The following is a 26651-nucleotide window of genomic DNA, read 5'->3' on the forward strand; positions in this document are numbered from 1 at the left end:
CTGCTGGGCATCTGAGCGCTAGATCGAGGACCCAGCTGGAGCTACGACGCTGCTTGGGAAACTCTGGTGTCCAAGTTCCAGAGGAACGGGATGAACTGAGATGGAAGGTAGTGGGGACGACTGGGGGGAGAGTGGGATGTTGGTGATAAAAGAACAGTTAATGACTTGAAGATCAAATGCTTGACAGAGCTGGAAGAGGTGGAAGCCAGGAACTTATATTTAAGGATCCAGAAAAGAAACTGGATTACATTTTACTGGGAGACTCATTTGACCTTATAGGGAGAGGCTTGCAGGAACAGTTAATTTTCCCTGGCTTCGGGATTGGGGAATGAAAAGGAGCAATGATTCAGAATATCTGTGATCCTTCCATGACTTCTGCTTATTAAATATTAGAGTGATAATCTTGCAGTCAGAAAAACTCTTGGTAATCCTCCCTTCAATGCACCAGTTTTGAAAATATCCCTGGCAGATGGCCATCTGTTAAGCCTGTGCTTCAACAGTGTGGCATTAAACTCTCCATTTTGGGTGCAGACTATAACTTTGTTGGCCCTTTGTTTTTAGTTCCTTATATTAGGCAGAAGTGCCTGTTTCTGTAACTTCTGTGTTGATCTTAGTTCTTAGTCCCCAAAAGCTAGAGACTGCTCTCTCTTTCTGGCTACTTCCCTTCAGATATGTGAATTCAGCTGTTGCAACTCCTACTCACAAATTCTTTTCTAACCAGAATAGCCTCAGTACCTTTGATGGGTCTTCACGTGATATATCTAGACCTCTTTGAAAATTCTCCTGCGTGACAGCATGCTTCTTACAGTGCATTGCCTAAAATTAAACATAGTTCTTTAGATATGTTTTGAACATACCTAAAAGTATGATGTACTGCTTCTTTTGATTTGGATTATACTTCTACTGTTCAGTGTCAGATTGTATTAGCTTCTAAAAAATCAGCAATGTTATGCTGCAAACCCTAGATCTTTTTTACATAAACTGCAGTTAACTAGATTTATGTCATCCTTGTGTAATAGAGTTGTTTTTTATTCTTAATGTGAGGACTTCACATTTATGATTGTTCAGTTTTTTGGCCACGTGTTTCAGCTTGTCAGAATAATTAAGAATCTTAGTTATTGTGAGTCTTTTAACACTCCTTTCCAACTTTATGTCACTAGCATATTTAATGAGCATTCTTCTATTTCTTCCTACATGTCATTGAACAGGTCAGGGTAAGGACAGAGCCCTGTGACATGTCACTATAGACTTCCCTCTGCATTGTCATTGTCTTTACGTTCTTTAGGTACAGCTACGCAGTCAGATTTGGTTTAACCTAACTATTATCATACAGTCCTTTTTCTTGCATTTGTTTAATATCGTTAGAAGTCTTTGTATTATTTAGGTTTGAGCTATACTTTATATTTGTCATCAGTTTTTTTTAAAGAGTACAAAGAGTCTGTTTTATTTCGTACAACTGCATGTGTATCTACAATTATCTCAAAACAAAAAGTTTAATTTAAAAAAGTCAACTGTCTTTCATTATATTACCAATGAACAATTGAAAATTGTAAGAAAAATAATAACTCCATTTACAATAGCATCCGAAATATGAAACAGGAATATATCTAAGAAAAACTTGCAAGAGCTGTACCCCGAAAGCTACAAAACATTACTGAGAAAGATTTTTTTTCCACCGTTATTGAGATATAATTGACTCATAACATTGTTTAAGTTGTCCAACGTGATAATTTGCTACACCCATTTTGTAAAATGATTACCACAGTAAGGTTAGTTAATCCATCTAGAACCTTACATGTTTGTCTTTGTGTGTATGTGAATGTATGTATGTGTATGTGGTGAGAACATTTAAGATTTACTCTCAACAACTTTCAAGTATGTAATACAATATTGTTAACTTAGTTACCATGCTGTACATTAGATCCCCAGAACTTATTTATCTTATAACTGGAAGTTTGTACCCTTTGACCAAGATCTCCCCCATTTCCCCCACCCCCCAGCCCCTAGAAACCACCATTCTACTCTGTTTTAATGCATTTAGCTTTTTTAGATTCCACTTAGCATCATGCCCTCAGGGGCCATCCATGTTGTCAAAAATGGCAGGATTTCCTTCTATTTTATGGCTGAATAATATTCCATTGTGTGTGCATGTGCAAGACGCAATACACATATATATATACACGTCGTATGTATATACACACATACACACATATCCCCTCTGTTGGTGGAAATGTAAATTAGTATACCCACTATGGAAAATAGTATGGAAGTTCCTCAAGATATTAAAAACAGAACTGCCATGTTATTCAGCAATCCTATTTTTCTGGGTATATATCCAAAGGAAATGAAACCACTGTCTTAGAGATCTGCACCCCCATGTTCATTGCACCGTTATTTACAAGAGCCAAGACATGGAAGCAACCTAGCTGTCCATCAGTGAGTGAATGTATAACGAAAATGTGGTGTATATATTTCCATAGCAGCTATACCAATTTACATTCCCATCAACAGTGTACAAGGGTTCCCTTTCCTCCACATCCTAACACTTACCTCTTGTCTTTTTTTTTTTTAGAGATTGGCACCTGAGCTAACATCTGTTGCCAGTCCTTTTTTTTTTTTTCCTTCTTCTCCCCAAAGCCGCCCAGTACATAGTTGTATATTGTAGTTGTAGATTCTTCTGGTTGTGCTGTGTGGATGCCACCTCTGCATGGCTTGATGAGCGATGCCATGTCCGTGCCCAGGATCCAAACCAGTGAAACCCTGGGCCGCCAAAGCGGAGTACGCGAACTTAACCGCTCGGCCATGGGGCTGGCCCCTCTTGTCTTCTTGATAATATCCATTTTAATAGATCTGAGGTAATAGCTCGTTGTGGTTTTGATTTGCATTTCCCTGATGATTAGTCATGTTGAGCACCTTTTCATGTACTTCTTGGCCATTTGTATGTCTCCTTGGAAAAATATCTATTCAAGTCCTCTGCCTATCTTTTAATTGGATTCTTTGTTTTTATGCTGTTGAGTTGTATGAGTTTCTTGTATATTTTTGATCTTAACCCCTTATCTGAGAAACGATTTTCAAATATTTTCTCCCATTCCAAGGCTTGTCTTTTCATTTTGGTGATTTCTTTTGCTGTGCAGAAGCTTTTCAGTTTGATGTAGTCCTATTTGTTGATTTTTGCTTCTGTTGCTTATGCCTTTGGTGTAATATTGAAAAAATTATTGCCAAGACCAATATCAAGGAGCTTTTTTCTTATGTTTTCTTCTAGGAGTTTTAGGTTTTAAGTCTCGTTTAAGTCTTTAATCCATTTCAAGTTAATTTTCACTCTTAATGTAAAATACAGGTTTAATTTCAATCTTCTGTATGTGATTATCCAGTTTTCCCAGTACCTTTTTTTTTTAAAGATTTTTTTATTTTTTTCTTTTTCTCCCCAAAGCCCCCCGGTACATAGTTGTGTATTCTTCGTTGTGGGTTCTTCTAGTTGTGGCATGTGGGACGCTGCCTCAGCGTGGTCCGATGAGCAGAGCCATGTCCGCGCCCAGGATTCGAACCAACGAAACACTGGGCCGCCCGCAGCAGAGCGCGCGAACTTAACCACTCGGCCACGGGCCAGCCCCCCCAGTACCTTTTATTGAAGAGACTGTCCTTTCCCCATTAAGTCTTCTTGGCTCTTTTGTCAAATGTTAGTTGACCATATACAGGAGAGTTTATTTCTGGGCTTGTAATTTTGTTCCATTGGCTTGTGTATCTGTTTTTATGACAGCTTCATAATGGTTTAATTGCTATAGCTTTGTAATGTTGTTTGAAATCGGGAAGTGTGATGCCTCTAGCTTTTTGGTTCTTTCTCAGAATTGCTTTGTCTTTTCGGGGTCTTTTGTGATTCCATACAGTTTTTTGGATTGTTTTTCCTGTTTCTGTGAAAAATGCCATTGGAATCTTGATCAGGATTGCATTGAATCAATAGATAACTTTGGGTAGTATGGACATTTTAACAATATAAATTCTTTTGATCCATGAACATGGGATCTCTTTCCATTTATTTGTGTTGTCTTCAGTTTCTTTCATCAGTGTCATAGTTTTTAGGATACACATCTTTCACCTTCTTGGTTAAATTTATTCCTAAGTATTTGATTGTTTTTGATGCTATTCTAAATGAGATTCTTTTCCTTATTTCTTTTGCAGATATTTCCTGGTTAGTGTACAGAAACACCACTGATTTTTGTACGTTGGTTTTATATCCTGCAGCTTTATTGAATTTTTCGATTAGTTCTAACAGTTTTTTTCATGGAGTCTTTAGGATTTTCTATTTATAATATTATGTCATCTGCAAAAGGAGACAATTGTACTTCTTCCTTTCTGATTTGAATGCCTTTTATTTCTTTTTCTTGCCTAATTGCTCTAGCTAGGACTTCCAGTACTATGGTGAATAAAAATGGTGAAACTGGGCACCCTCCTCTTGTTCTGGATCTTAGAGGAATAGCTTTCAGTCTTTCACATTGAGTATGATATTAGCTGTGGGCCTGTTATATATGGTGTTTATTATGTTGAAGTACATTCCCCCTATAGTAGTTTGTTGAGAATTTTTTTGTCATGAAAGGATGTTGAACTTTGTCAAATGCTTTTTCTGCGTCTATTGAGATGACCATATGAATCTTGTCTTTCATTTTGTTAACATGGTGTATCACATTTATTGATTTGGGTATGTTGAACTGTCCTTGCTTCCCAGGGATAGATCCTACTTGATAATGATGTATGATCTATTTAATGTGCTGTTGAATTCAGCTTGCTAATATTTTATTGAGAATTTTTGTGTCTTTATTCATCAGGAATAGTGGCCTGTAGGTTTCTTTTCCCGTAGTGTCCTTATCTGGCTTTGGTATCAGGGTAATGCTGGCCTTGCAAAATGATTTTGGAGTGTTACATCCTCTTCAGTTTTTTAGAAGCCTTTCAGAAGAATTGATGTTAATTCTTCTTGCAGTGTTTTCTAGAGTTCATCTGTGAAACCATCTAGTCCTGGACTTGTCTGCGTTGGAGGGTTTTTGATTACTGATTCAATATTCCTTTTCCTCGTTGGTCTGTTCAGATTTTCTCTTTCTTCATGATTCAATCTTAGTAGATTGTACGTTTCTAGGAATTATCAGTTTCTTCTAGGTTATCCAATTTGCTGGCGTATAATGATTCTTATTAGACTCTTGTGATCTTTTGTATTTCTGTGGTATCAATTGTAATGCTTCCTCTTTCATTTTTGATTTTATTCATTTAAGTCTTTTTTTTTCTTGGTCTAGCTAAAGGTGTTTCAGTTTTGTTTACCTTTTTAAAAAACCAGCTTTATTTTCATTGATCTTTTCTATTATTTTTCTGGTCTCTATTTCATTTATTTCTGTTCTGATCTTTGTTATTTCCTTCATTCTGATAACTTTGGGCTTATTTCTTTTTTTAGTTCCTTTAAGTGTAAAGATTATTTGAGATATTTTTTCTTAATATAGACATTTATTGCTAAAACTTTTTTTTTAGAACTGCTTTTTCTACCTTCCATAAGCTGTGATATGTTGTGTTTCCATTTTCATTTGTTTCAATATATTTTTTTGATTTCTCTTTTATTTGTTGACTTATTGATTGTTCAGGAGTGTGTTGCTTAATTTCCACATATCTGTGAGTTTTCTAGCTTTCTTTCTGTTATTGATTTCTAGTTTCATACAGTTGTGGTCAGAATAGATACTTGGTGTGATTTTAATCTTCTTTAATTTGCTAAGACTTGTTTTGTGACTTATCATATGATCTATCCTGGAGAATTTTCCATGTGTGCTTGAGAAGAATATGTATTCTGCCATTGGATAAAATGTTCTGTATATGTCTGTTAGGTCCATTTGGTCTAAAGTATGGTTCAAGTCTAGTGTTTCCTTGTTGGTTTTCTCTCTGGATGGCCTATCCATTGCTGAAAGTAGGGTATTGAAATCCTCTACTATTGTTGTATTATCTCTTTCTCTGTTTAGATCTATTAGTGTTTGCTTAATATATTTAGGAACTCCATTGTTGGACACATATATATTTATAATTGTTATATCCTCTTGATGAATTGAGCCCTTTATCATTATTTAATGGCTTTATCTCTTTTTACAGTTTTTAACATAAAATGTATTTTGTTTGATACAAGTATAGCTCCCTCTGCTCTCTTTTGCTTTCCATTTGCATGGAATATCTTTTTCTGTCCCTTTACTTTGATCCTATGTGTATCCTTAAGACTGAAGTGAGGCAACATAAAATTGGGTTCTGTTTTTTTATTCATTCAGCCACTCTATTCCTTTTGATTGGAGAATTTAGTCCATTTATATTTAATGTAATTATTAGTAGGTAAGGCCCTACTAATGCCATATTATTAGTTGTTTTCTGGCTGCTTTGTAGTTCCCTTGTTCCTTTCTTCTTCTTTTGCTATCTTCCTTTATGAATTGATGATTTTTCATAGTGGGATGCTTTGATTCTATTTTCTTTATATTTTGTATATCTACTGTAGGGTTTTTTTTTTTCATGGTTACCACCAGGCTTACAGAAAACATCTCGTAGATGTAACAGTCTATTTTAAGCTGATGACAACTTAACTTTGGTTGTATACAAAGACTCTACCCTTTTCATGCTCTACCATTTTATGTTTTTGATGTCACAATTTACATCTTTTTATATTTTGTAGCCATTAATAAATTACTATAGCTATAGTTATTTTTAAATAATTTAATCCTTTAACTCATATCGGAATTAAGTGATTAACTCATCACCATATTACCGTATTAGAGTATTCTGAATTTTGCTGTATACTTATGTTTACCAGTGTGTTTTGTAATTTTATATGTTTTCATATCACTAATTAGCAGCCTTTCATTTCAGCTTGAGAGACACCTTTCAGCATTTTATAAGGCAAGTCTAGTGGTGATAAACTCCCTCAGCTTTTGCGTGCTTGGGAAAGTCTTTGTCTCTCCTTCATTTCTGAAGGACAACTTTGCTGGGTAAAGTATTCTTGATTGGCAGTTTTTTCCTTCAGCACTTTGAATATATCATTCCACTCTCTCCAGGCTGAAGGGTTTCTCCTGAGAAATCCACTGATAGCCTTATGGGGGTGGCCTTGTGTGAGAAGAATTTTTTCTCCTCTTGCAGCTTTTAAATTTTTCTCTTTTGTCTCTGATTTTAGACAGTTTTATCATAATGTCTCTTGGAGAAGATGTTTTTCAGCTGAAATGTTTTGGAGACCTTTTAGCTTCATGAATTTGAATGTTCCATTACAAGATTTGGGAAATTCTTAGCTATTATTTTTTGAAATAAGCTTTCTGCTCCTTTCTCTCTTCTCCTTCTGGGACTCCAGTAATGCATAGATTGTTTCTTTTAATGGTTTCTCATAGTTCATGTAGGCTTTCTTGACCCTTTTGCATTCTTTTTTTCCTTTATTCTCCGCTGACTGGATAATTTCAAATGACCTGTCTTCCACCTCATAGGTTCTTTCTTCTGCTTGATCCAGCCAGAAATTGATGTCTGTTGCATTTTTCTTTTCATTCGTTGTATTCTTTGGCTCCAGAATTTTTGTTTGTTTCTTTTTTATCATTTCTATCTATGTTAAACTTCTTATTTTGTTTGGGTGTTGTTTTTCTGATTTCATTTAATCATTTCTCTGTGTTTTATTGTAGCTCATTGAGCTTCCATAAAACAACTATTTTGAATTCTTTATCGTGCAAATTGTAGATCTTCATTTGTTAATGGTTGGTTACTGGAAGATTATTCTGTTCTTTTGGTGGTGTCATGTTTCCTTGATTTTTCATGTTCCTTGATGTCTTGTGTTGCTGTCTTTACCTTTGAAGATGTAGTCACCTCCTCCAGTGTTTACTGACTGGGTTTGGGAGAGAAATACCTGCTGTCCGTCCTGTTAGGGATTCTCAGGCTTTCTCAGACCTTCTGTGAATATGTCTGTTTCACACTTCTTATTCCCTCTTTGGGGGAGATTCGTAAGACTGTATGCTTTCTCTCAATCCTGCAGAGACAGGCTGGATGCTGACAGCCTCCTGTTTTCTTTTGCTTGGCAGTTCTTAATGCTCAGGTTTGAGTGCTTACTCCCAGTCTTGCAGAGTCAGGCTAGTTCTCTCCATGTGCTCCCTAGCTGTCTATACGAGCTTGCTCTTGCCATCATCAGGGTGTGCACAGGGAACTGGCTACAGGGTAGAGGAGTATGTAGGTGGAGTGCACAGAGCATTGGGGGTACCTGTGGGCCAGTGAGGGGGATCCACAGGCAAAGCATCCCAGTGGCTCTTTGGCAGGCTTCCTGATGGAGTCTGTGAAGTGGTTAGTAGGATCCACATTCCTTTGATATGCTTTCTGACGGCCCTGACTGCTCTTCTCCCAACTGCTCCCTTCCCCTGAGTCACTCAGGACACCTCAGCATTCTAGATGGGACAAGAATGAAGTAGGTCTCTTGGTGGCATCCCACACAGCTGCAGAAGCTGGATGGTCACATGCCTTACTTTCCCCCATGAGGGAAATTATGGGCCAAGAAGGTCTCTCTTGGCACTGAGCTGTGCCACCTTGGGGGAGGGATGATTCTCATAAAGGGAAGGTGTTCCTCTTACCCTCTTCAGTGCTTCCAGTCTTGGATTTTTTTACTCCAGTGGTGTGCTGGAACTTCTCCACTGGACTCCTGGACTTCCACAGAGACACTGTTATCCATGGGTGATTATCTAAATTGGTGTTCTTTGGGCGGAAGATGGTAGAAAATACTTATTCTGCCATGTTGATGACATCATTCCTCCTCAATTCTTTGCCCTTATTTCTTTTATGAACGTTCTTTTTAATTCTGCCAAAATGGTTTCATTATAAGTCTTTGCTTTTTTTTCTCTCTTTGGGATTTTTCAGTAGTTAAGTTTGCATGTTTCGCTTCAGCAACCCAGTGTTTGCTGGTTCGGATCCTGGGCGCGGACCTATGCACCGCTTATCAAGCCATGCTGTGGCAGGCGTTCCATATATAAAATAGAGGAGGATGGGCATGGATGTTAGATCCAGGCTGATCTTCCTCAGCAAAAGAAAGGAGGAGTAGTGGCAGATGTTAGCTCAGGGCTAATCATTCTGAAAAACAAAAAAATTAAATCTAGAATAATAGTTCCCTTTATCACTGCTTCTAAATTGGGCTTTCCTGTCAACCATTGTTCTGAATACACCTACCCAAAAGCAAAGTTTGTTTTTGTTTTGTTTATTCGTGTATAAGTTACATACATGAAGTACACAAATCTTAAGTGTACTACTTGATTAATTTTTATATGTTATGTACCAGTGTCACCACCCACACTAACATGTGGAATGTTTCTAATGCCCCAGAAGTCTTGTGCCTCTGCCCAGTCACTCTCTAGAGGTAACTGCCCTTCTAACTTCCATCACTGTAGATCAATTTGGTCTGTTTTTGGACTTAATATAAATGGAGTCATACTGTATGTATTCTTTTGTGTCTGGCTTATTTTGCTCAATATTGTTTATGAGATACGTCCATGTTGTGAGGTATATCAGTAGCTCATTCTTTTATATTGTGGAATAATATTCTGTTGTATGACTATATCATGATTTGCTTATCCAGTCTCCTGTTGAAAGATAATTGGATTGTTTCCAATTTGAAGATATTATGAATAAACCTGCTATGAACAATCTTGTACAAGTCTTTTGGTGGACATAAGCCCTCATTTCTATGAGTATATGCACAGGAGTGGAATTGCTGACTCATAAGGCAGGCATATGTTTAGCTTTAGAATATACTCTCAAACAGTTTTCCTAAGTGATTGATAAATTTACACCCCCCACAGCAATGTACAAAAGTTCCAGTTGCTCTGTATTCTTGCCAGCAGATAGTATTGACCGTGTCTATTTAATTTTAGACATTCTGGCGGGTGGGTAGTATAAGTAGTATATGTCATTGTGATATTTAATTTGCATTAATACCTAAGTTTCAAAGGGCCTAGGAAGACTTTTGGAAAGTAATTGATTATTCATATTTTATATGTAGCAGAGAAGGCAGCAGAAATATTTTGCTCTACTTAATGAGGAATATACATTGAGTTGTGTGATCCATATGACTAAGTATCTGGGGACAAAATTGTGAATCTTATAGTAATGCTTTACTAGTAATGCTGAGAGTACCAGGGCTCCAGTCAGCAGTTACCATGTTTCTTTTTCAGGATTCTGAGAAGTAAAGGAAATGGCATAGTTCCTCTTATTTTCATAAAGAAAAATAAGTGGATTTTATGGATTGCTGGGAGCAGCTGAGTTGAACAGAATTCTTCATGGTTTCTTCTTCCTCCCCTAGATCTGTCCTCTCCAGAGTCTGCCGTTCTCCAAGGGAGACATACTCTACTCCCGTCAGCCAGTTTTCAGGTAAGTTGGGATTTCCTGAAGTGCCGTTTCAGTCCTTACTGGGACTGTGTATTCTTTTGCTGTAGGGTGTGTTTATCCAAAAAGCAATGTTGGCAATTCATCCTGGGCTCCCATCTGCCCAGTGACCTTCTTCCTAGCTCTGCCTCTCCAGCTTAACTAACACATTCACCATTTACCTCTTGCTTAGTATCTTGCCATGCTCCCGTGACGAGAGAGCAGAAGTAGTACAAACTTGATCCTTGACTTGAATAGACCAAATGACTGCAGAAAACAAAACAGATAAATATAAAAAAGGAGAAATGAGTACCATGGAAAATCGAGAATGACAAACATATGTGTTGTCTGGAAGGGCTCGTAAAGGGTGTGAGATTTGCACTAACTCCAAAGGACAGGTGGCATTTGAATATTTGAACAAATATATAAGGTGGGAGGTATGAGGATTCCGGGTATGGAGAAGATTATGAGCAGAGATTCACACGTAACAATTAGCACGTATTACATAGGATTCAGAAAAATTTGGAAGAGATGGTTTATTTTGGCAAGTGGTAAACAAATGGTTGAATAAGTTTGGAATATGAAAGGGCTCAACTGTCTAGATAAGCAGTTGAAGGCTTTATTCTGTAGGTCATTTGTGGACCATTAATGGTTTTTGAGGAGGAAAGTGACATGATACTGTTTTAGGAAAAACCAATAACTGAGAATTTTGACAAAAAGGTAATGATTGTTCCACCAGGTATAATCAACCTCAAGCCTTCCTTTAATCAGGCTCCTTCTTAGACTTTTACTCTCTTCTTAATTCCTATCCCACAATTTAATCATCTTACCAAAGAAATGGTCCCACTTCTTCCCACTTTCAGCTCTAGTACTTTTGTCATTTATTTTTTATTGAGATATACAGGCATATTTCATTTTATTGTGCTTCACGAATATTGTGTTTTTTTTATAAGACCCTCCACCAGCAAAAAGATTATAACTCACTGAAGATTATAACTCTCTGATTATAACTCAGATGATAGTTAGCATTTTTTAGTAATAAAGTTTTTTTTTATCTAGGGTATGTACATTTTTTTAGACATAATGCTATTATACACTTAATAGACTACACTATAGTATAAACATAACTTTTATATGCATTGGGAAAAGCAAAAATTCGTGTGACTCGCTTTATTGGAATATTTGCTTTGTTGCAGCGGTCTGGAATTGAACCTGCAGTATCTCTGAGATATGCCTGTACTGTGACAATTAACTGCACATATTTGAAGTATATAACTTGATAAGTTTTGGCATACACTCATGAAATCATCATCACAGTCATGATAATGAACATATGCACTGTCGGAAAGCATCCTTTGTATGACTTGAATCCTTTTGAGTTTTTTTTTTTTTTAAGATTTTTTATTTTTTCCTTTTTCTCCCCAAAGCCCCCCAGTACATAGTTGTATATGCTTCGTTGTGGGTCCTTCTAGTTGTGGCATGTGGGATGCTGCCTCAGCGTGGTTTGATGAGCAGTGCCATGTCCGTGCCCAGGATTCGAACCAATGAAACACTGGGCCACCTGCAGTGGAGTGTGCGAACTTAACCACTCGGCCACAGGGCCAGCCCCTTGAGTTTGTTGAGACCTATTCTTTTGCCCCGAGTATGGTCTGTCTTGGTAAATAAGCAGTGAGCACTTGAAAATAATCTATATTTTGCTGTTATTGGGTGGAGTGTTCTATGAGTGTATTAGTTTCATATTGCTGCTGTAATTAATTTACTACAAGCTTAGTGGCTTAAAACAATACATTTACTATCTTACAGTTTTTGGGGTCAGAAGTCCAAAATGCATTGGCAGGGCTGCATTCCCTGAAGGCTCTGGGGTAAAATCTGTTCCCTTGCCTTTTGCATCTTCTAGAGGCTACATGTACACTCATGTCCCACATAACGACATTTCAGTCAACAATGGACCACATACACAGTGGTGGTCCTGTAAGATTAGTACCGTATAGCCTAAGTGTGTAGTAGGCAGTACCATCTAGGTTTGTATAAGTACACTCTATGATGTTCACACATTGACAGAATCATCTAATGATGCATTTCTCATAACATATCCCTGGGGGCCAGCCCCATGGCCGAGTGTTTAAGTTCGTGCACTCCGCTTGGGCGGCCCAGGATTTTGCCAGTTCGGATCCTGGTCGTGGACATGGCACCACTTGTCAAGCCGTGCTGAGACAGTGTCCCACATAGCAAAACCCAAAGGACCAACAACTAGAATATACAGCTATGTACTTGGGGCCTTTGGGGAGAAGAAGAAGGGGGAAAAAAAAGATTGGCAACAGATGTTAGCTCAGATGCCAATCTTTAAAAAAATAAACTAACAAAAGAACATATCCCTGTTGTTATGCAGTGCATGACTGTACTCTTTACCTTGTGTTCCCTTCCTCTATCTTCAGGGCCATCAGTGTGGCATCTTCACATCTCTTTCTCTAGTTCTGATTTGTCCTCTATCTTCATGTCTCCTGCTCTGACTCTGCCTCTCTCTTATAAGGACTCTTGTGATTACATTGGGTCCACTCATGTAATCCAGGATAATTTCCCCATCTCAAAGTTATTAACTTGATCACATCTGCAAAGTCTCTTGCTATTTTGGCTAACAGTTTCATGAGTTTCAAGGATTAGAATGTGGACATCTTTGGGAGGGCCGTTATTCTGTATACCACAGAATGTCATTTAGGTCAAGTTGGTTGATAGTATCGTTCAAGTGTTTCATATCCTTGATTGATTTTCTGTCTACTTGTTTTATCAATTATTGTGATAGGGTATTGAAATTTTGGGCTATTATTATGTGGATTTGTCTTTTTCTCCTTGCAATTCTATCAGTTTTTACTTCATATTTTCTGAAGCTCTGTTATTAGGTACATAAACATTTAGGATTGTTATGTCCTCTTAATCAAGTGACCCCTTTATCATTGAGAAATGACCTTTCTATGCCTGGTAATATTGTTTTGCCTTGAAATTTACTTTGATATTTGATAGTGTCAGCATGTTATATCTTTTTCCATCATTTTGCTTTTAACTTATTTATGTCATTATATTTAAAGTGAGTTACTTATAGGCAACATGTAGTTGGGTTTTGCTCTTTATTAATCCACTCTGGCAATCTTTGCCTTTTAATTGTGGTGGGCTAGGTCATTTATATTTAATGTGGTATATTTACATTTAGATATTTGATATGATTAAGTTTGTTTATCATCTTGCTATTTGTTTTCTGTCTGTATTTTTATTCCCTTTTTCCTGTATTCTTTTTGGGTTGAATATTTCTTATGATTCCATTTTGTTTCCTTCAGTGGGTTATCAGTCATAAATCTTTTAATTGTTGCTTTAGGTATACGTATTTATCACCATTTATCTTCAAGTGACATACCACTTCATGAATAATGTAAGAACCTTACGATAATGTACTTCCATTTCTTTCCTCCCAGTTTTTAAGGCTATTGTTGCCATTTATTTTACTTATAAACCCCATAATACTTGTTATTATTTTTGTTTAAGTAGTCAGTTATCTTTTAAAGAGATTTAAATAGTAAGAAAAATATTGTATATATTTACCCATGTAGTTTACTATTTCTGGTGGTCTTCATCCTTTATGTAGATCAGTGATTCACAATTAGTGTGATTTTGCCCCCTAAGGAACAACTGGAAATCTTAGGAGACATTTTGGATTGTCATAACTTGGTGGGGAGTGCTACAGGTATCCAGTAGGTTAATGCCAGTGATGCTGTTTGCAATACACAGGATAGCCCCCCACAATTATTTAAAAGAGTTATCTGGTCCAAAATATCAATAGTGCCAAGGTCAAGAAACCTTGATATAGATCTGTATTTTCATTGTTATTGTTTTTGTTGTGCATGAAGGACTTCCTTAAGATTTCTTATAGGGCAGTGTGCTGGTGATGAATTCTTTCATGTTTTTATGTCTGAGAAGTCTTTATTTTACCTTTGTTTCTCAATTCTATTTTGACAGTTTTTCTTCTTTGTAGTATTTAATGATGTTGCTCCATTGTCTTCTTGCTTGCATTGTTTCCAACAAAAAGCTACTGTCATTTTTATCTTTGTTCCTTTATATTTATTTGTCTTTTTTTTCTCTAGATGCTTATAAGATTTTCTCTATCACTAGGTTTGACCTATTTGATTAAGATATGCCTTGGTGTAGTTTTCTTTGTGTTTCTTGTGTTTGCATTTTATTGATTTTGTTGAATCTGTGGGTTTTATAATTTTCATCAAGTTTGGAAAATAGTGAGCTATTATTTCTTCAGATATTTTTTCTGTTCCTCTCCCTTCTTTTTTCCCCCAGGGACTCCAATGGCACATACGTTGGGCCACTTGAAGTTGTCCCATAGCTCCCTGAAGCTATTTCTTTTTTGAAATTCTTTTTTCCTATCTGTTTCATTTTTGATAGTGTCTATTTCTGTCTTTGAATTTGTCAGTCTTTGTCAGTGCCTCATCTGCTGTTAATACTTTGTAGTGTATTTTTCATCTCAGAACATTCTCATTTTCAGCTCTAGAAGTTCCATTTGGCTCTTTTTTTCTTTTCATGTCTTCATGTCTCTACTTAACTTTTTGAACATATGGAATATATTCATAATAACTTTTAGTGTTCTTTTCTGCTAATTCTAGCATCTTTGTTAGTTCTGGGTTGATTTCAACTGATTGATTTTTCCCCCTCATTATAGGTTGTATTTTCCTGCTTTTTTGCATGCCGGATAATCTTTAATTGAGTGTCAGCACTAAATTTTACCTTACTGGGTTCTGCATACTTTTGTATTCCTGTCAAATATTCTTGAGCCTTTTTCTGGGATGCGGTTAAGTTTCTTGAAATAATGTGTTCCTTTCAGGTCTTGCTTTTAGGATTTGTTAGGTGAATCCAGAGCAGCATTTAGTCTAAGGCCATTTATTTGCCACTGCTGAGTATTCTACCCAATCCCTAATGAATTATGCAGTTTTCCAGTTTGACTGATGGGAACAGGTTCTATTTCCAGCCCTTTTGAGTGCTGGTACTGTTCCCTTGAATCCTTTTGGATGATTCTCTCCCTGTCTCCGATAGTTTCATCACACCCGCGTGCTCATTCATATTTTGCTGAATACTCAGGTGGAACCTCCGTAGTTCTCCTTGCTTATTTGCTGATGTAGCTCTCTCTTCTACAGTATTCTGTCCTGTGAACTCTAGTCACCTTGATTTCCCCAAACTCTCAGCATTATCTCTTCAGTTCAGGGAGTTGGCTGGGCGGCTCCTGGGTTACACCTCCCTGCACCACTGTGTGGAAACTCTCAAGGCAGTAAGCTGGACCAATTGTGTGACTCGCTTTATTTGTTTCCTCATTCTCAGGGATCACTGTTTTTTGTTGTCTGAGATTCACTGTCTTGGAAACTGTTGTTTCATATATTTTTTCTGGAATTTTTTGTTATTTCATGCAGAAGGGTAAATCCAATCCTTGTTAATCCCACTTTGGCCACAACTTGATCCTTTCAAGGTTTGTTTTTGAATGATAAGCTTTGTTAGGACTGATCTATCATCATCTTACTCTAGGACTGTTTGGAGGGGGCCCATGATCACTCTTTAGCTCAGTGATTTTCTAGAATGACTCACCCTACTCAGTAGCATAACTCAGGGCTGGAGATTATTACAATAAAGAATACAAAACAGGATCAGAAGGAAAAAGATATTCATAAGCAAAATCCGGGAAAATCAGATGCAGGCTTCCAAGTCCTCCCTCTGTGATGGTCACACAGATGTACTTTCTCTCTAGCTGTGATCCCCAGAGACATGAGAAATGTCTCTACCCAGGGCAGCCTGCTTGAATTCTGGAGTCCAGAATTCTTAAAAGGAGCTAATCACTTCAGCATACACCTGCTATAGACCAGCTGTGGTGCAGAGCCCAAACTCGGCACTGTGTGTTCATCATAAGTCTTCACCTGTATGTTAAACAGTGCTGACAGTCTGCATCCTACCCCACTGCTCCAGGCATACAGTAACATCATCAGTTGGTGACTTTGTAAGCATTAGTTTTCAGAGCTTGTTCAAGGTTCAGAAACATGTATCCACGTGTCCCTGGAGATTAGCAAGGAGTGAGCAAACCATACTTGTTGCTTTAACTTGTTGCTAAACTTGCCCTGTTCCTAAAGTGTGCTGGAGCTGTTGTGGGACCTGATTGTGCATGTCTTTTCTTAACTCTGGGTTCATTGATGTCATATTGCTAACGATGTTGCCCATGGAGATTGTATTTACACCACATTTTTGGAGCTCCTCCTCTATGTAGCTCCCTCCTCTCTGGTATACATCCTGCAAATCCCCTGCCTCAGTAGTTGTGAGCTGCCACCTTTGTCTTCTCAGCTCAGTAAAACCACCATGCTTTGCAAGGGCTCTGCCTCCCTGCGCTGCAGTCTGGAGGATGCCAGCTTTGTGGCAGGAAGCTGAGGGGATTGTCAGGCTCATGTGATGGTCTCCCTTCTCTCAGGATCACAGATTCGTCCTGCCTGCTTTTCAAACACTTGTTTCAGATATATTGTTCAGTTTTATTTTTCTTTACACTGGGAGAGCCAGTCCAGTTGCTCTGTTGTGATTAGAAGCAGAAGTCCCAATAATTTACCTATTTTAAAATAAAATTAACTCATCTAATTTCAAATACGTAGTAAATAAAAAGTAGGAAGTTCCCCTGCATTGCCTTCAAGTCCCACTGATAATATTTAGTAGTATATTTCTTTCAAATTATTTTCTGTGCATTTACATATAAACTTTCCTATTCATAAAAATAAAAATGGGATCATACCATGTATACTGTATACATGTATATGTAATATATATGCATATTTCCTAATCAGTACATGTAGAGATACCTCATTTTAAAAACGTCTACATAAAGTACTTTAGTAAGGATATACCGTAAATTCTTTAACCACTATCCTATTAATGAACATTAAATTTGCATTTTTTCCCTTCACACAAACAATGTTGCAAGGATGCTTGTACATATGTTCACACCCTGAGGTATTTCTGAAGAATAAATTCCTACAAGCAATAAAACTTTGAGTGATATATGCATTTCAAGTTTTGATAAATCCTGTCCGATTGCCCCCAGATAGATTCCCACCAGAAGTGCACATGTGCACTTTCAGCAGTGCTAGCCAATCTGGTATCTCATTATTTTACTTATTTTTAGTGGAGTGAGCATTCTTTCATGGTTTATTAACAATATCTTAGGTGAATTGCCTGTTTGGGTTCTTGGCCTTTTTTTGTTGTTTTTCTTGTGGGTCGTCCATCTCTTTTGCTAATTATTTGTAGGAATTCAGAATATCGCCTTTTGTCTATGGTTTAATAATATATATAGAATAATATATATAGAAAGTTTACATCTTTATGTGGTTATATCTGTCAATCTTTCTGTTTGTCTTACAGTTTTTGCCTTTCACATTCAAGCTTATAAAACTTTTCGTGTCTTTTATTCTACCGTTTTATTTTGCTTTTTCTTTAGAATTTAATCTCCAATGCAGCCGAAATTTTGTGTATGCCATGAAGTAAAGAACCCACCTTATTTTTTTCCTTAAATAGACAGTCATTTGTTATAACACCATTTAGTGACTAATCCAGCTTATTTTAACTAACTTGAAAGTTGTTTAATCCTATTCAATTCTTATAAACATGGGTCTGTTTTTAGACTTTATCTTTTTTTCATTGAGTTTTATTCCATACAAGGCCACTCTCTTTTAATTTATCTTTATTTTTTGGTATATTTTGGTATATCTCTTGGTATATTTTGAAATGTGGTAGGGCAAGTCTCCTTCCCAAATTTTTTCAAAAACGTTTTTGGCTATTCTTGCACATTGTAGGTAATAAAACGTATTATTGATGTTATTAGGTATACTATTAATACTTGATATATCTTGGAACACAGAGATAATGATGATGATGAACAAAAACGATGGCTAACATTCACTGAGCACTTGTTAGATCCAGACCCTAAATTAAGCATTTCATATTGAACATTTTTTATTTAATTCTTGCAATAACCCTGTGAACGGGGTACTGTTTTTATATTCGTTTCACAAAGGAGCACATATCAAAATCTTTCTTCAGATAGCCTTTTGCTTGCCTTATTTCTGTCAGTATTGCTAACTTCGCCCCCTTCTTATGTAAATACTTTATGGCTAAGCAGAAATATGTATTTCAGGAATCAGTGACCTTCAAGGATGTGATAGTGGACTTTACCCAGGAAGAATGGAAACAGCTAGATCCTGTGCAGAGAGATTTGTTCCGGGATGTGACATTGGAAAATTATACACACCTGGTCTCCATAGGTAAGGCTGACTTCTCTGATTTAATATCTGGGGCTGTAGAGGATGGGGGTTCTCTCGTGCTTAGGTGAGTTTTGCCTTTAAGTTAAGAAACCAAAGATTCCTAAATTTTGAAAGGTTTCTACTCTCCTAGCAAGTAGAAGGACAAACTAATAATTTTTCTGAACCCATGTCTGGTGATTTGTAACACTGAAGCTTTATACGCTATACACTCCCATCAGATTTGTCCTACATATCCTTTCCTAAAAACAAAGTGCTGAGACTGAATTCTGATATGGCACTTATCCCTTACTACATGATAAGTACCTTTTTTTTTCTTCCCCATGAGCAGGACTCCAAGTTTCCAAACCTGATGTGATTTCCCAGTTAGAGCAAGGGACAGAGCCATGGATCATGGAGCCCAGCATTCCAGTAGGTACGTAATGGATATGTGCCATATGAGTGTCATTAACTCTAACCACCAGCCTGATAAGAGCTTTTTATGTCTGTAATGTAGATTCTTGCTTCTCTTTAAAGTGTCTCCTGTGGAGAATTGGGAAGCTAACTGGACTCTCTTTTGCTTTGTCAAAACACTAACTGTTTCAACATATGTTCTGTTTTTATACTCCTTTCAGAGGTGGTATCCTTCTTGCTTTTTTCTAAAGGCAACCTCTTGACCTGGACTCTGGATTCCGTCTTTCGTACCTCCTTTGGGACCCTAATCACGTAATTATCACCTTATTTTTCAGCCCTAAGTTTTCTTTTTGGGTCTCCAGGCTCCATTGCTAGTACCTTTAAACAGAAATAGGTAACCCTAATTTTCAAATACTGTTACTCAACACTTTTTATCTTTTTGACCACAATCCAGTCCGCCTCCTTGCTTTCCCAACCAAACTCGGCAAAAGTGAATTCCATTCCTATAGCCTTCACTTTTTCATCTCCTATTACTTTCTTAATCTCAGGGTGTAGCTTCTGATCCTATCACTTTAACAGACTATCCTTGAAATTATGAATGATTTTCTTGTAAATGATCAATTCCAAAACTGCAGAGAGAGCTCTTCAAAGATCTCAGCCTGGAAAAATGTACAAACTTGGTCACTCCAGGTAAGGGGATGTCTCCAGAGTTAATGGGATAGGAGTGGGGGTCCTCTTTTATGGGTAGAAAAAAAACAAGCCATGTCCAAATTTGGGAAGTACTGGATTAGCTAAAATTTTAGCAGATCTTTTACTGGAAGAATACTCAGAGGTTTTTTTAATATGTAGTTGGGCATTAGGAATTTCCAACAGTGTTGCATAGAATATGACATTTCTTCTCCTCCCACCCCAAACAACCATGAATTCTTTTTTTCATACTACACCTTTAAAATATTTCTCTTAGAAGATGGTTTCATGGAGCACAATTTAGAAAACTTTTTTTTTTTTTAAAGAGCTTTATTAACTTGTGCTTACGGTTTGTTAACTTTCGGAAAAAACAAGTTTTATTACAAATGAAAAAGGAAGTTTTAAAAAAATCCCAACTTAAGCAGGTAGAAAAAAATTTTTAAATATTTAAATGTGTATTAAAAAATCCTAGGCTTTTCAAAAAATGCTTTAGTCATTACTAAAAAGAGATTTATTTAGGTAAAAATAATAATGAGAAACCTGTGCTGCAGAGATAATGTAGATAGTTCCTGTGATCCAGTCAGTAGGCAGAAGATAATCCCTTGAAGTATTTAGCTCCATTCTTTTGTTTACTTTTACACTGGAATGTGACCCAGTGATGGTAGTCTTGGTAAGCTAGCCCTTGGTCCTGCCCTCTTCAGAATTTGGAGCAGACTTATTCTGAGCTGGCGACTTGGCTGCTTTCATCTCTGTGAAAATGATCTACAGTTTTATAGGCATCTGTACAGGTAATAGAAGTTGCGATGGTACCTACGTTCAGGTGGCCACTGGGCCTGGGCCTTGTCTGTATCATTTTCCTTATCCTCTTTATTGCCATCTTCTCTGGGTTTTCTTGGTGACCTGGCCCTTGCAGAATCATGATCAATTACCCTGATGTGTATTCTGTCTCATTTGTCTATCTTGTTCTTTTGCAGCCTGTTTGTTAGCACCCTGTATTATTTCTCCATACACAAGAGTGTTGGAATACTGTGGTCAAGACCTGTAGACTTTGCTTGTAGTAAAGTGGGAAGTCCTTTCTGCAGTAGAGATGGCTCTGTTCAGTCTTGCCTTCTGGAACTTTGTCCAGCATTTCATTGTTTTCCCCACCCCTGGTATTCTGGTAACTCTGTTGGTTATTGCGTGGAAGACATGACAACATGGACAACATTGGTCATGGTCTGTTGGATGTTTATTGCCTTCAACTGGGACTGCAACCAGGGCTGGAGATCAGCCACTTCCACCCTCTTCTCTTTTAACAGCATCAGACTCCGTGGTCTCCATTTCCTTCATTGTGAAGTGCCTGCAGGAAGTATTCCTTATGGTCATCTGCTGTCAAATGTATCTTTCTTGGTGTCATTCCTGTTAATGAAAACATATCCATTTCTTATATTGAACAATTGGTTGTTCCCCAGAACCTGTGTTATTGATCTTCTTGTCCCTGCTGGAGAAGTACTGCTGTTAGGAGGCTGCCTGCACATGTATATGCTGCACCATTACCCGTGGTACCAGTTACGGAGGGGATGGTAGGCAGCTCTGGGTTTCTGCCTCGCTGCTTATGCTTGCAGTGATGATGATGGTGATAGTGACTGGGCTGGCAGCACAGGAGATTCAGGGTTCTCTGGGATCTGCTGTACCTCCCTGTTACTAGTGGAACCAAAGAAATGCTATTTTCTTTACTAAATCTGCCAGCATTGATTAGCCTGCTTCTCTTAGTTGTCGTCTTTCTTGTCTTGGGCAATGCTCTACTTCCTGATTATGTTCTTTCCTGTCTTTTGTTTCTTCTGTTGTTTGCTGATAAACTGCTTTCTTTCATTAGTATATTTTATTCATCCCATTACCCTAAAGACCCTCAGGTCAGAGAAAAGACCTCTGCTCTTTTCTCACATATGTTCCTGTGGCTTCAGCTATCCTTTTCCTTGCTCTTTTGAGCTGATACTTCCTATCCTATATTTGAACATCTTAGTTATTCTACTCCTTTTGGCATCTTCTACCCCCCCACAAACACCCATAGTCTAGTCCTCCATTTCTCTTCCTAATTCTCAAAAATACCTAGAGTTGAACTTGATATCTTCCTCCCCTTAAGTTATTTACTATTTCCAACTTTCCTATTTCCAGCAGTGATATGACTATTCCTGCAGTGTTCCAGGCTAAAAACCATGGCATCTTAGAAACGTCTTTCCTGTTTGTCATGTCTTGACATCTTGGCTCTTAGATTTTTGTTTTGTTGTTCATTGGCAAGGAGTCCCAGTTCAGACTGCCTCCTTTAGATTCACTCCATCTGTGTCTCCTCTTAGCCATCTCTGTGGTTACTTTTTAATTTACTCTCACCTTAAATGGAGTTCTCTTACTGGTTTTTAGAGATTATGAAATTGAATTAGACATTCTCTTGCCACTTTCATATTTTATTTATCGTTATTGTTAGCTCCTTCCAACTTTCTTTCTAAATAATAGGGCTATATTTGAAAACCTTCAGAATTTCTGAGGGCTTTATTTTTAATTTCTTTAGTTCATTCTCACAGCAACAGGTTTTCCCCCCCTTCTATTCAGAGAATACAGGCATTTTATTTTTCTTTCAGACTGGGAGACAAGACCAGAAAATAGCATATCAGTCCCAGAGCTGGACATTTCTGAAGAACAGCCATCTCGGGTGGTAATAGTGGAACAACAGAAAAAGGATGATCCTTGCAGTTCCAACTTCTTAGAAAGTTGGGAATCTGAAAGCAGTCTAGAGAGGCATCAGGCAAACCAACAGCCACTGCCAAGAGAAATAAAAATAACTGAAAAGACAATACCCACTTGGGAGAGAGGCCCTGTAAATAATGACTTTGAAAAAAGCGTCAATGTGACTTTAAACCTTGTAACACAACAAGGAATATCTCCAAAAGAGACGTCTACTAAAACAAGTGTCAAACAGAATTTAAATCCAGTTAAAAAAGAGAAATCTTGTAAGTGTAATGAATGTGGGAAAGCTTTTAGTTATTGTTCAGCTCTTATTCGCCATCAGAGAACACATACTGGAGAAAAACCCTACAAATGCAATGAATGTGAAAAAGCCTTCAGCCGGAGTGAAAACCTTATAAACCATCAGAGAATTCATACTGGAGACAAACCATATAAATGTGATCAATGTGGAAAAGGCTTCATTGAGGGTCCATCTCTTACTCAACATCAAAGAATTCATACTGGAGAAAAACCCTATAAATGTGATGAATGTGGGAAAGCCTTTAGTCAGAGGACCCATCTTGTTCAGCATCAGAGAATTCATACTGGTGAGAAACCATATACTTGTAACGAGTGTGGAAAAGCGTTTAGCCAGAGAGGCCACTTTATGGAACATCAGAAAATTCATACAGGAGAAAAACCTTTTAAATGTGATGAATGTGATAAAACCTTTACCAGGAGCACACATCTTACTCAACATCAAAAAATTCATACTGGAGAGAAAACTTATAAATGTAATGAATGTGGGAAGGCCTTCAATGGGCCCTCAACATTTATCCGTCATCATATGATTCATACTGGTGAAAAACCATATGAATGCAATGAATGTGGGAAAGCCTTCAGTCAGCACTCAAACCTCACTCAACATCAGAAGACACATACTGGGGAGAAACCTTATGATTGTGCCGAATGTGGAAAATCCTTTAGTTACTGGTCATCCCTTGCTCAACATCTGAAAATTCATACTGGAGAAAAACCTTACAAATGCAATGAATGTGGAAAAGCCTTTAGTTACTGCTCATCCCTTACTCAACATCGGAGAATTCACACCAGAGAAAAGCCATTTGAATGCAATGAATGTGGAAAGGCTTTCAGTTATCTCTCAAACCTTAATCAACATCAGAAGACTCATACCCAAGAGAAAGCCTATGAGTGTAAAGAATGTGGGAAAGCCTTTATTAGGAGTTCATCTCTTGCTAAACATGAAAGAATTCATACTGGCGAGAAACCCTATCAGTGTCATGAATGTGGAAAAACCTTTAGTTATGGCTCTTCTCTTATTCAGCATAGGAAAATACATACTGGAGAAAGACCTTACAAGTGTAATGAATGTGGGAGAGCCTTCAACCAGAACATACACCTTACACAACACAAGAGAATTCACACAGGAGCAAAGCCTTATGAGTGTGCTGAGTGTGGCAAAGCCTTTCGACATTGTTCATCTCTTGCTCAACATCAAAAAACTCACACAGAAGAAAAACCCTACCAGTGTAATAAATGTGAAAAGGCTTTCAGCCAGAGCTCCCATCTGACTCAGCATCAGCGTATTCACACTGGAGAGAAGCCCTATAAGTGCAATGATTGTGACAAAGCCTTTAGCCGGAGCACTCATCTGACTGAACATCAGAATACTCATTCTGGAGAGAAACCTTATAACTGTAATGAATGCAGGAAGACTTTCAGCCAGAGCACTTACCTTACTCAGCATCAGAGAATTCATTCAGGAGAGAAACCTTTTGGATGTAATGATTGTGGAAAAGCCTTCAGATATCGTTCTGCTCTCAACAAGCATCAGAGACTACACCCTGGTATATGACTATGATAGAAGCAGCATAAACATAGGGGATGCATTTACTTTAGTTTGTCCTTTTGTTAAGTACTGAAGAATCAGAATGGATTGACAAACTGCTTAAAATATTGTAAGTTTTCACTGTTACACTATGGAATAGGAAAGTACATTGGGCTGAAGTAACCAATTACATTGTTAACCAACTTCGTGATACTGAAAAATTTAACTGTTTTCAGTTTCAGTTTCCTCTGTGAAATGAGAGATTTGGAGTAGATGATTTCAGAGGTCATTTGGAGTTTTATATTCAGTTTTGTATATTCACAATATATTCTTGAATAGGATTATTCTACATCAGCATTTTGATGTGTTGCATCTAGAGTGTGTATATTTATGCATGTTTTCCCTATAGAAAGCGTTTGTGCTTCAGTAACTAGACTGGGGAATTTATTATGCTCCTATTCTAACACATTTAAGTTGTTTAAGTAACTGGTTCCTAATAAAAAGAATTGTAAATGCCCTCAAATTAATAATTCAGTAGCATATAATGGCTTAACTCAGTACAAGTATTAAACCTTCCTATTGCTTTCTCTTCCAGTGTGTTTTAACATTCTAGGAGTTTAGTGCAAGTACAGAGATTCTCTTCTACAGCTTAAACCAGTGTTATTTAACCCTAGTTGTGTAGTAGGATCACTTTAGGAACTTTATAAAATTCTATTGCCAAGGTTCCACCCCCAGAGACTATAATTTAATTGGCCTAAGCAGTGGGACCCAGGGTTCAGTTTTTTTTTTTTTTTTTTTTTGTTTTCTAACGTGTATTCTGGAAGGACAATTGGGTTAGATTTCAGTACCCACTCCTTTGGCTAGTAGCTTCTTCTTGTGGCTCTTCCTAGAAGCCTCACAGATTAGCTGTGCTCAGTACACATGATGTAATTTTGACTGTCATATTGTTGTGTAGATTGGGTTCTCACAAGCTCTGGGAGGTAAGGTCAATTTGTTTCCTCACTAAAGTGCAAAAATTAAACTGCTGTGTAAAATAGTGGTCATTTCATTTGCTTTTCTTGGTCCCCTGATATCAGAAGCAGATGACAGTGTGAATGACATCTCTGAAGATGTGTAGCCCAGCCTGCGTGGCCATTTAATATTTGAGCCAGAAATAAATATGGGTCTAGCTATAAAGAGATGAGCCCCTTATATTGTCTTCAGATACAGTTATCAGGTTAGCTCTTTTAGGAGCAGCTGACAATTTCCCAGCCTGGCCTTGACAATGGAGAGCACTGAGAACAGAGGGTAGCACAGAAATTGATCATTATTTAAATAAAAGGAAAGGTTGGGGGTAGTGGTTGCTGCAGATTTTTACAGTGAAAAACATCAAGGCAGTCTTTTTTGCTTATATAAATGCCAGCGACCTGCATCAGAATTTTGTCACCTCCTTAACTGAAGATGCCATACGGTGAAGAACAGATAAAATTCAGGAAATAATGTAGCCACTTAAATCTCAGGACCTTTTCCTGTTGTAATTTGAAACATCTATAAAGGAATGTCATTTGGTATTTCTTAATTTTACAAGGCTTCCATTATTTAGGAATTACAGTTTTCCCATTGTAGAGAGGTTGGAAACTGGCAGAGAGGAATGGCTCTCAGGTTATAGGGAAGTTTTGGTTGGAATCTGAGCCACTCCCACAGTATAAGGAAATGAAGTTTCTATATCCAGGTGAAAGTCCTCCCATTTCAAAGGAGATCCCAAGATGGAAAACAAGAGTCTGGAATGGGAAGACTCCTGTCCTTGTGCCACTCTGATTCCTATTTGAAGGAATAGAATTTATTTGAAAATTTGGCATTAACTCTGAAAGATCCCACTTTGTCCCATTAATTCAGTCTCTTCATGGATACTGTTAGATCAAACCCAGAGCACCAAGAATATGTGGTCACTGCCTCACTTAATTCCTCTTTTAATGATAATAATATAATAGTGATCTGATCTTTCATGCCTTCCCTCCACTTGCTTGTCCTCCATCTTCTAAGACTTTGGGAATATGCTAACCACTCCCAGACAATACAGGCCTGGAGAAGGGATAGGCAGTAAGGCTCTAGGAGTTAACATGATCTTGGTTTCTCTATATTATTTATGAGTACCTAAAAAACGTCTCTGCTAGCTATCCAGAACACATTCCTATTTCCCAGAGTGGGTGGATTTGTAATTGCTGTTCCTGCTTAGACCTGTCATTCTAATTATACACTGTGGTAAACTGAGGTTTTGTCCTTTGTCATCTGAGATGTCCCTTAGTGTGTACTTAGATTTTTTCCCTTCTTACCCT

General features: G+C 37.5%; 1 protein-coding gene across 1 annotated transcript; it reads left to right on the forward strand.

Annotated features, from left to right (window-relative positions):
* On the forward strand, positions 1-25372 carry LOC124226289 (zinc finger protein 184). Its single transcript, XM_046639379.1, has 5 exons — positions 1-107; positions 10316-10383; positions 18584-18710; positions 19039-19122; positions 22403-25372. The coding sequence occupies exons 1-5, from the start codon at positions 101-103 to the stop codon at positions 24361-24363; spliced, it is 2247 nt and encodes a 748-aa protein (XP_046495335.1). The 5' UTR covers positions 1-100; the 3' UTR covers positions 24364-25372.
* Positions 25373-26651: the final 1279 nt, after the last annotated feature.

Source organism: Equus quagga, chromosome 15 (assembly GCF_021613505.1).
Source record: "Equus quagga isolate Etosha38 chromosome 15, UCLA_HA_Equagga_1.0, whole genome shotgun sequence".
Taxonomy (NCBI): Eukaryota; Metazoa; Chordata; class Mammalia; order Perissodactyla; family Equidae; genus Equus; species Equus quagga.

Bases quoted from the DNA above. Each gene is read 5' to 3' on its own strand.
- LOC124226289 (XM_046639379.1), top strand. The intron at 10,384-18,583 runs GTAAGTTGGGAT...TATGTATTTCAG, and splicing joins TCCCGTCAGCCAGTTTTCAG to GAATCAGTGACCTTCAAGGA. The intron at 19,123-22,402 runs GTACGTAATGGA...TTTTTCTTTCAG, and splicing joins GGAGCCCAGCATTCCAGTAG to ACTGGGAGACAAGACCAGAA.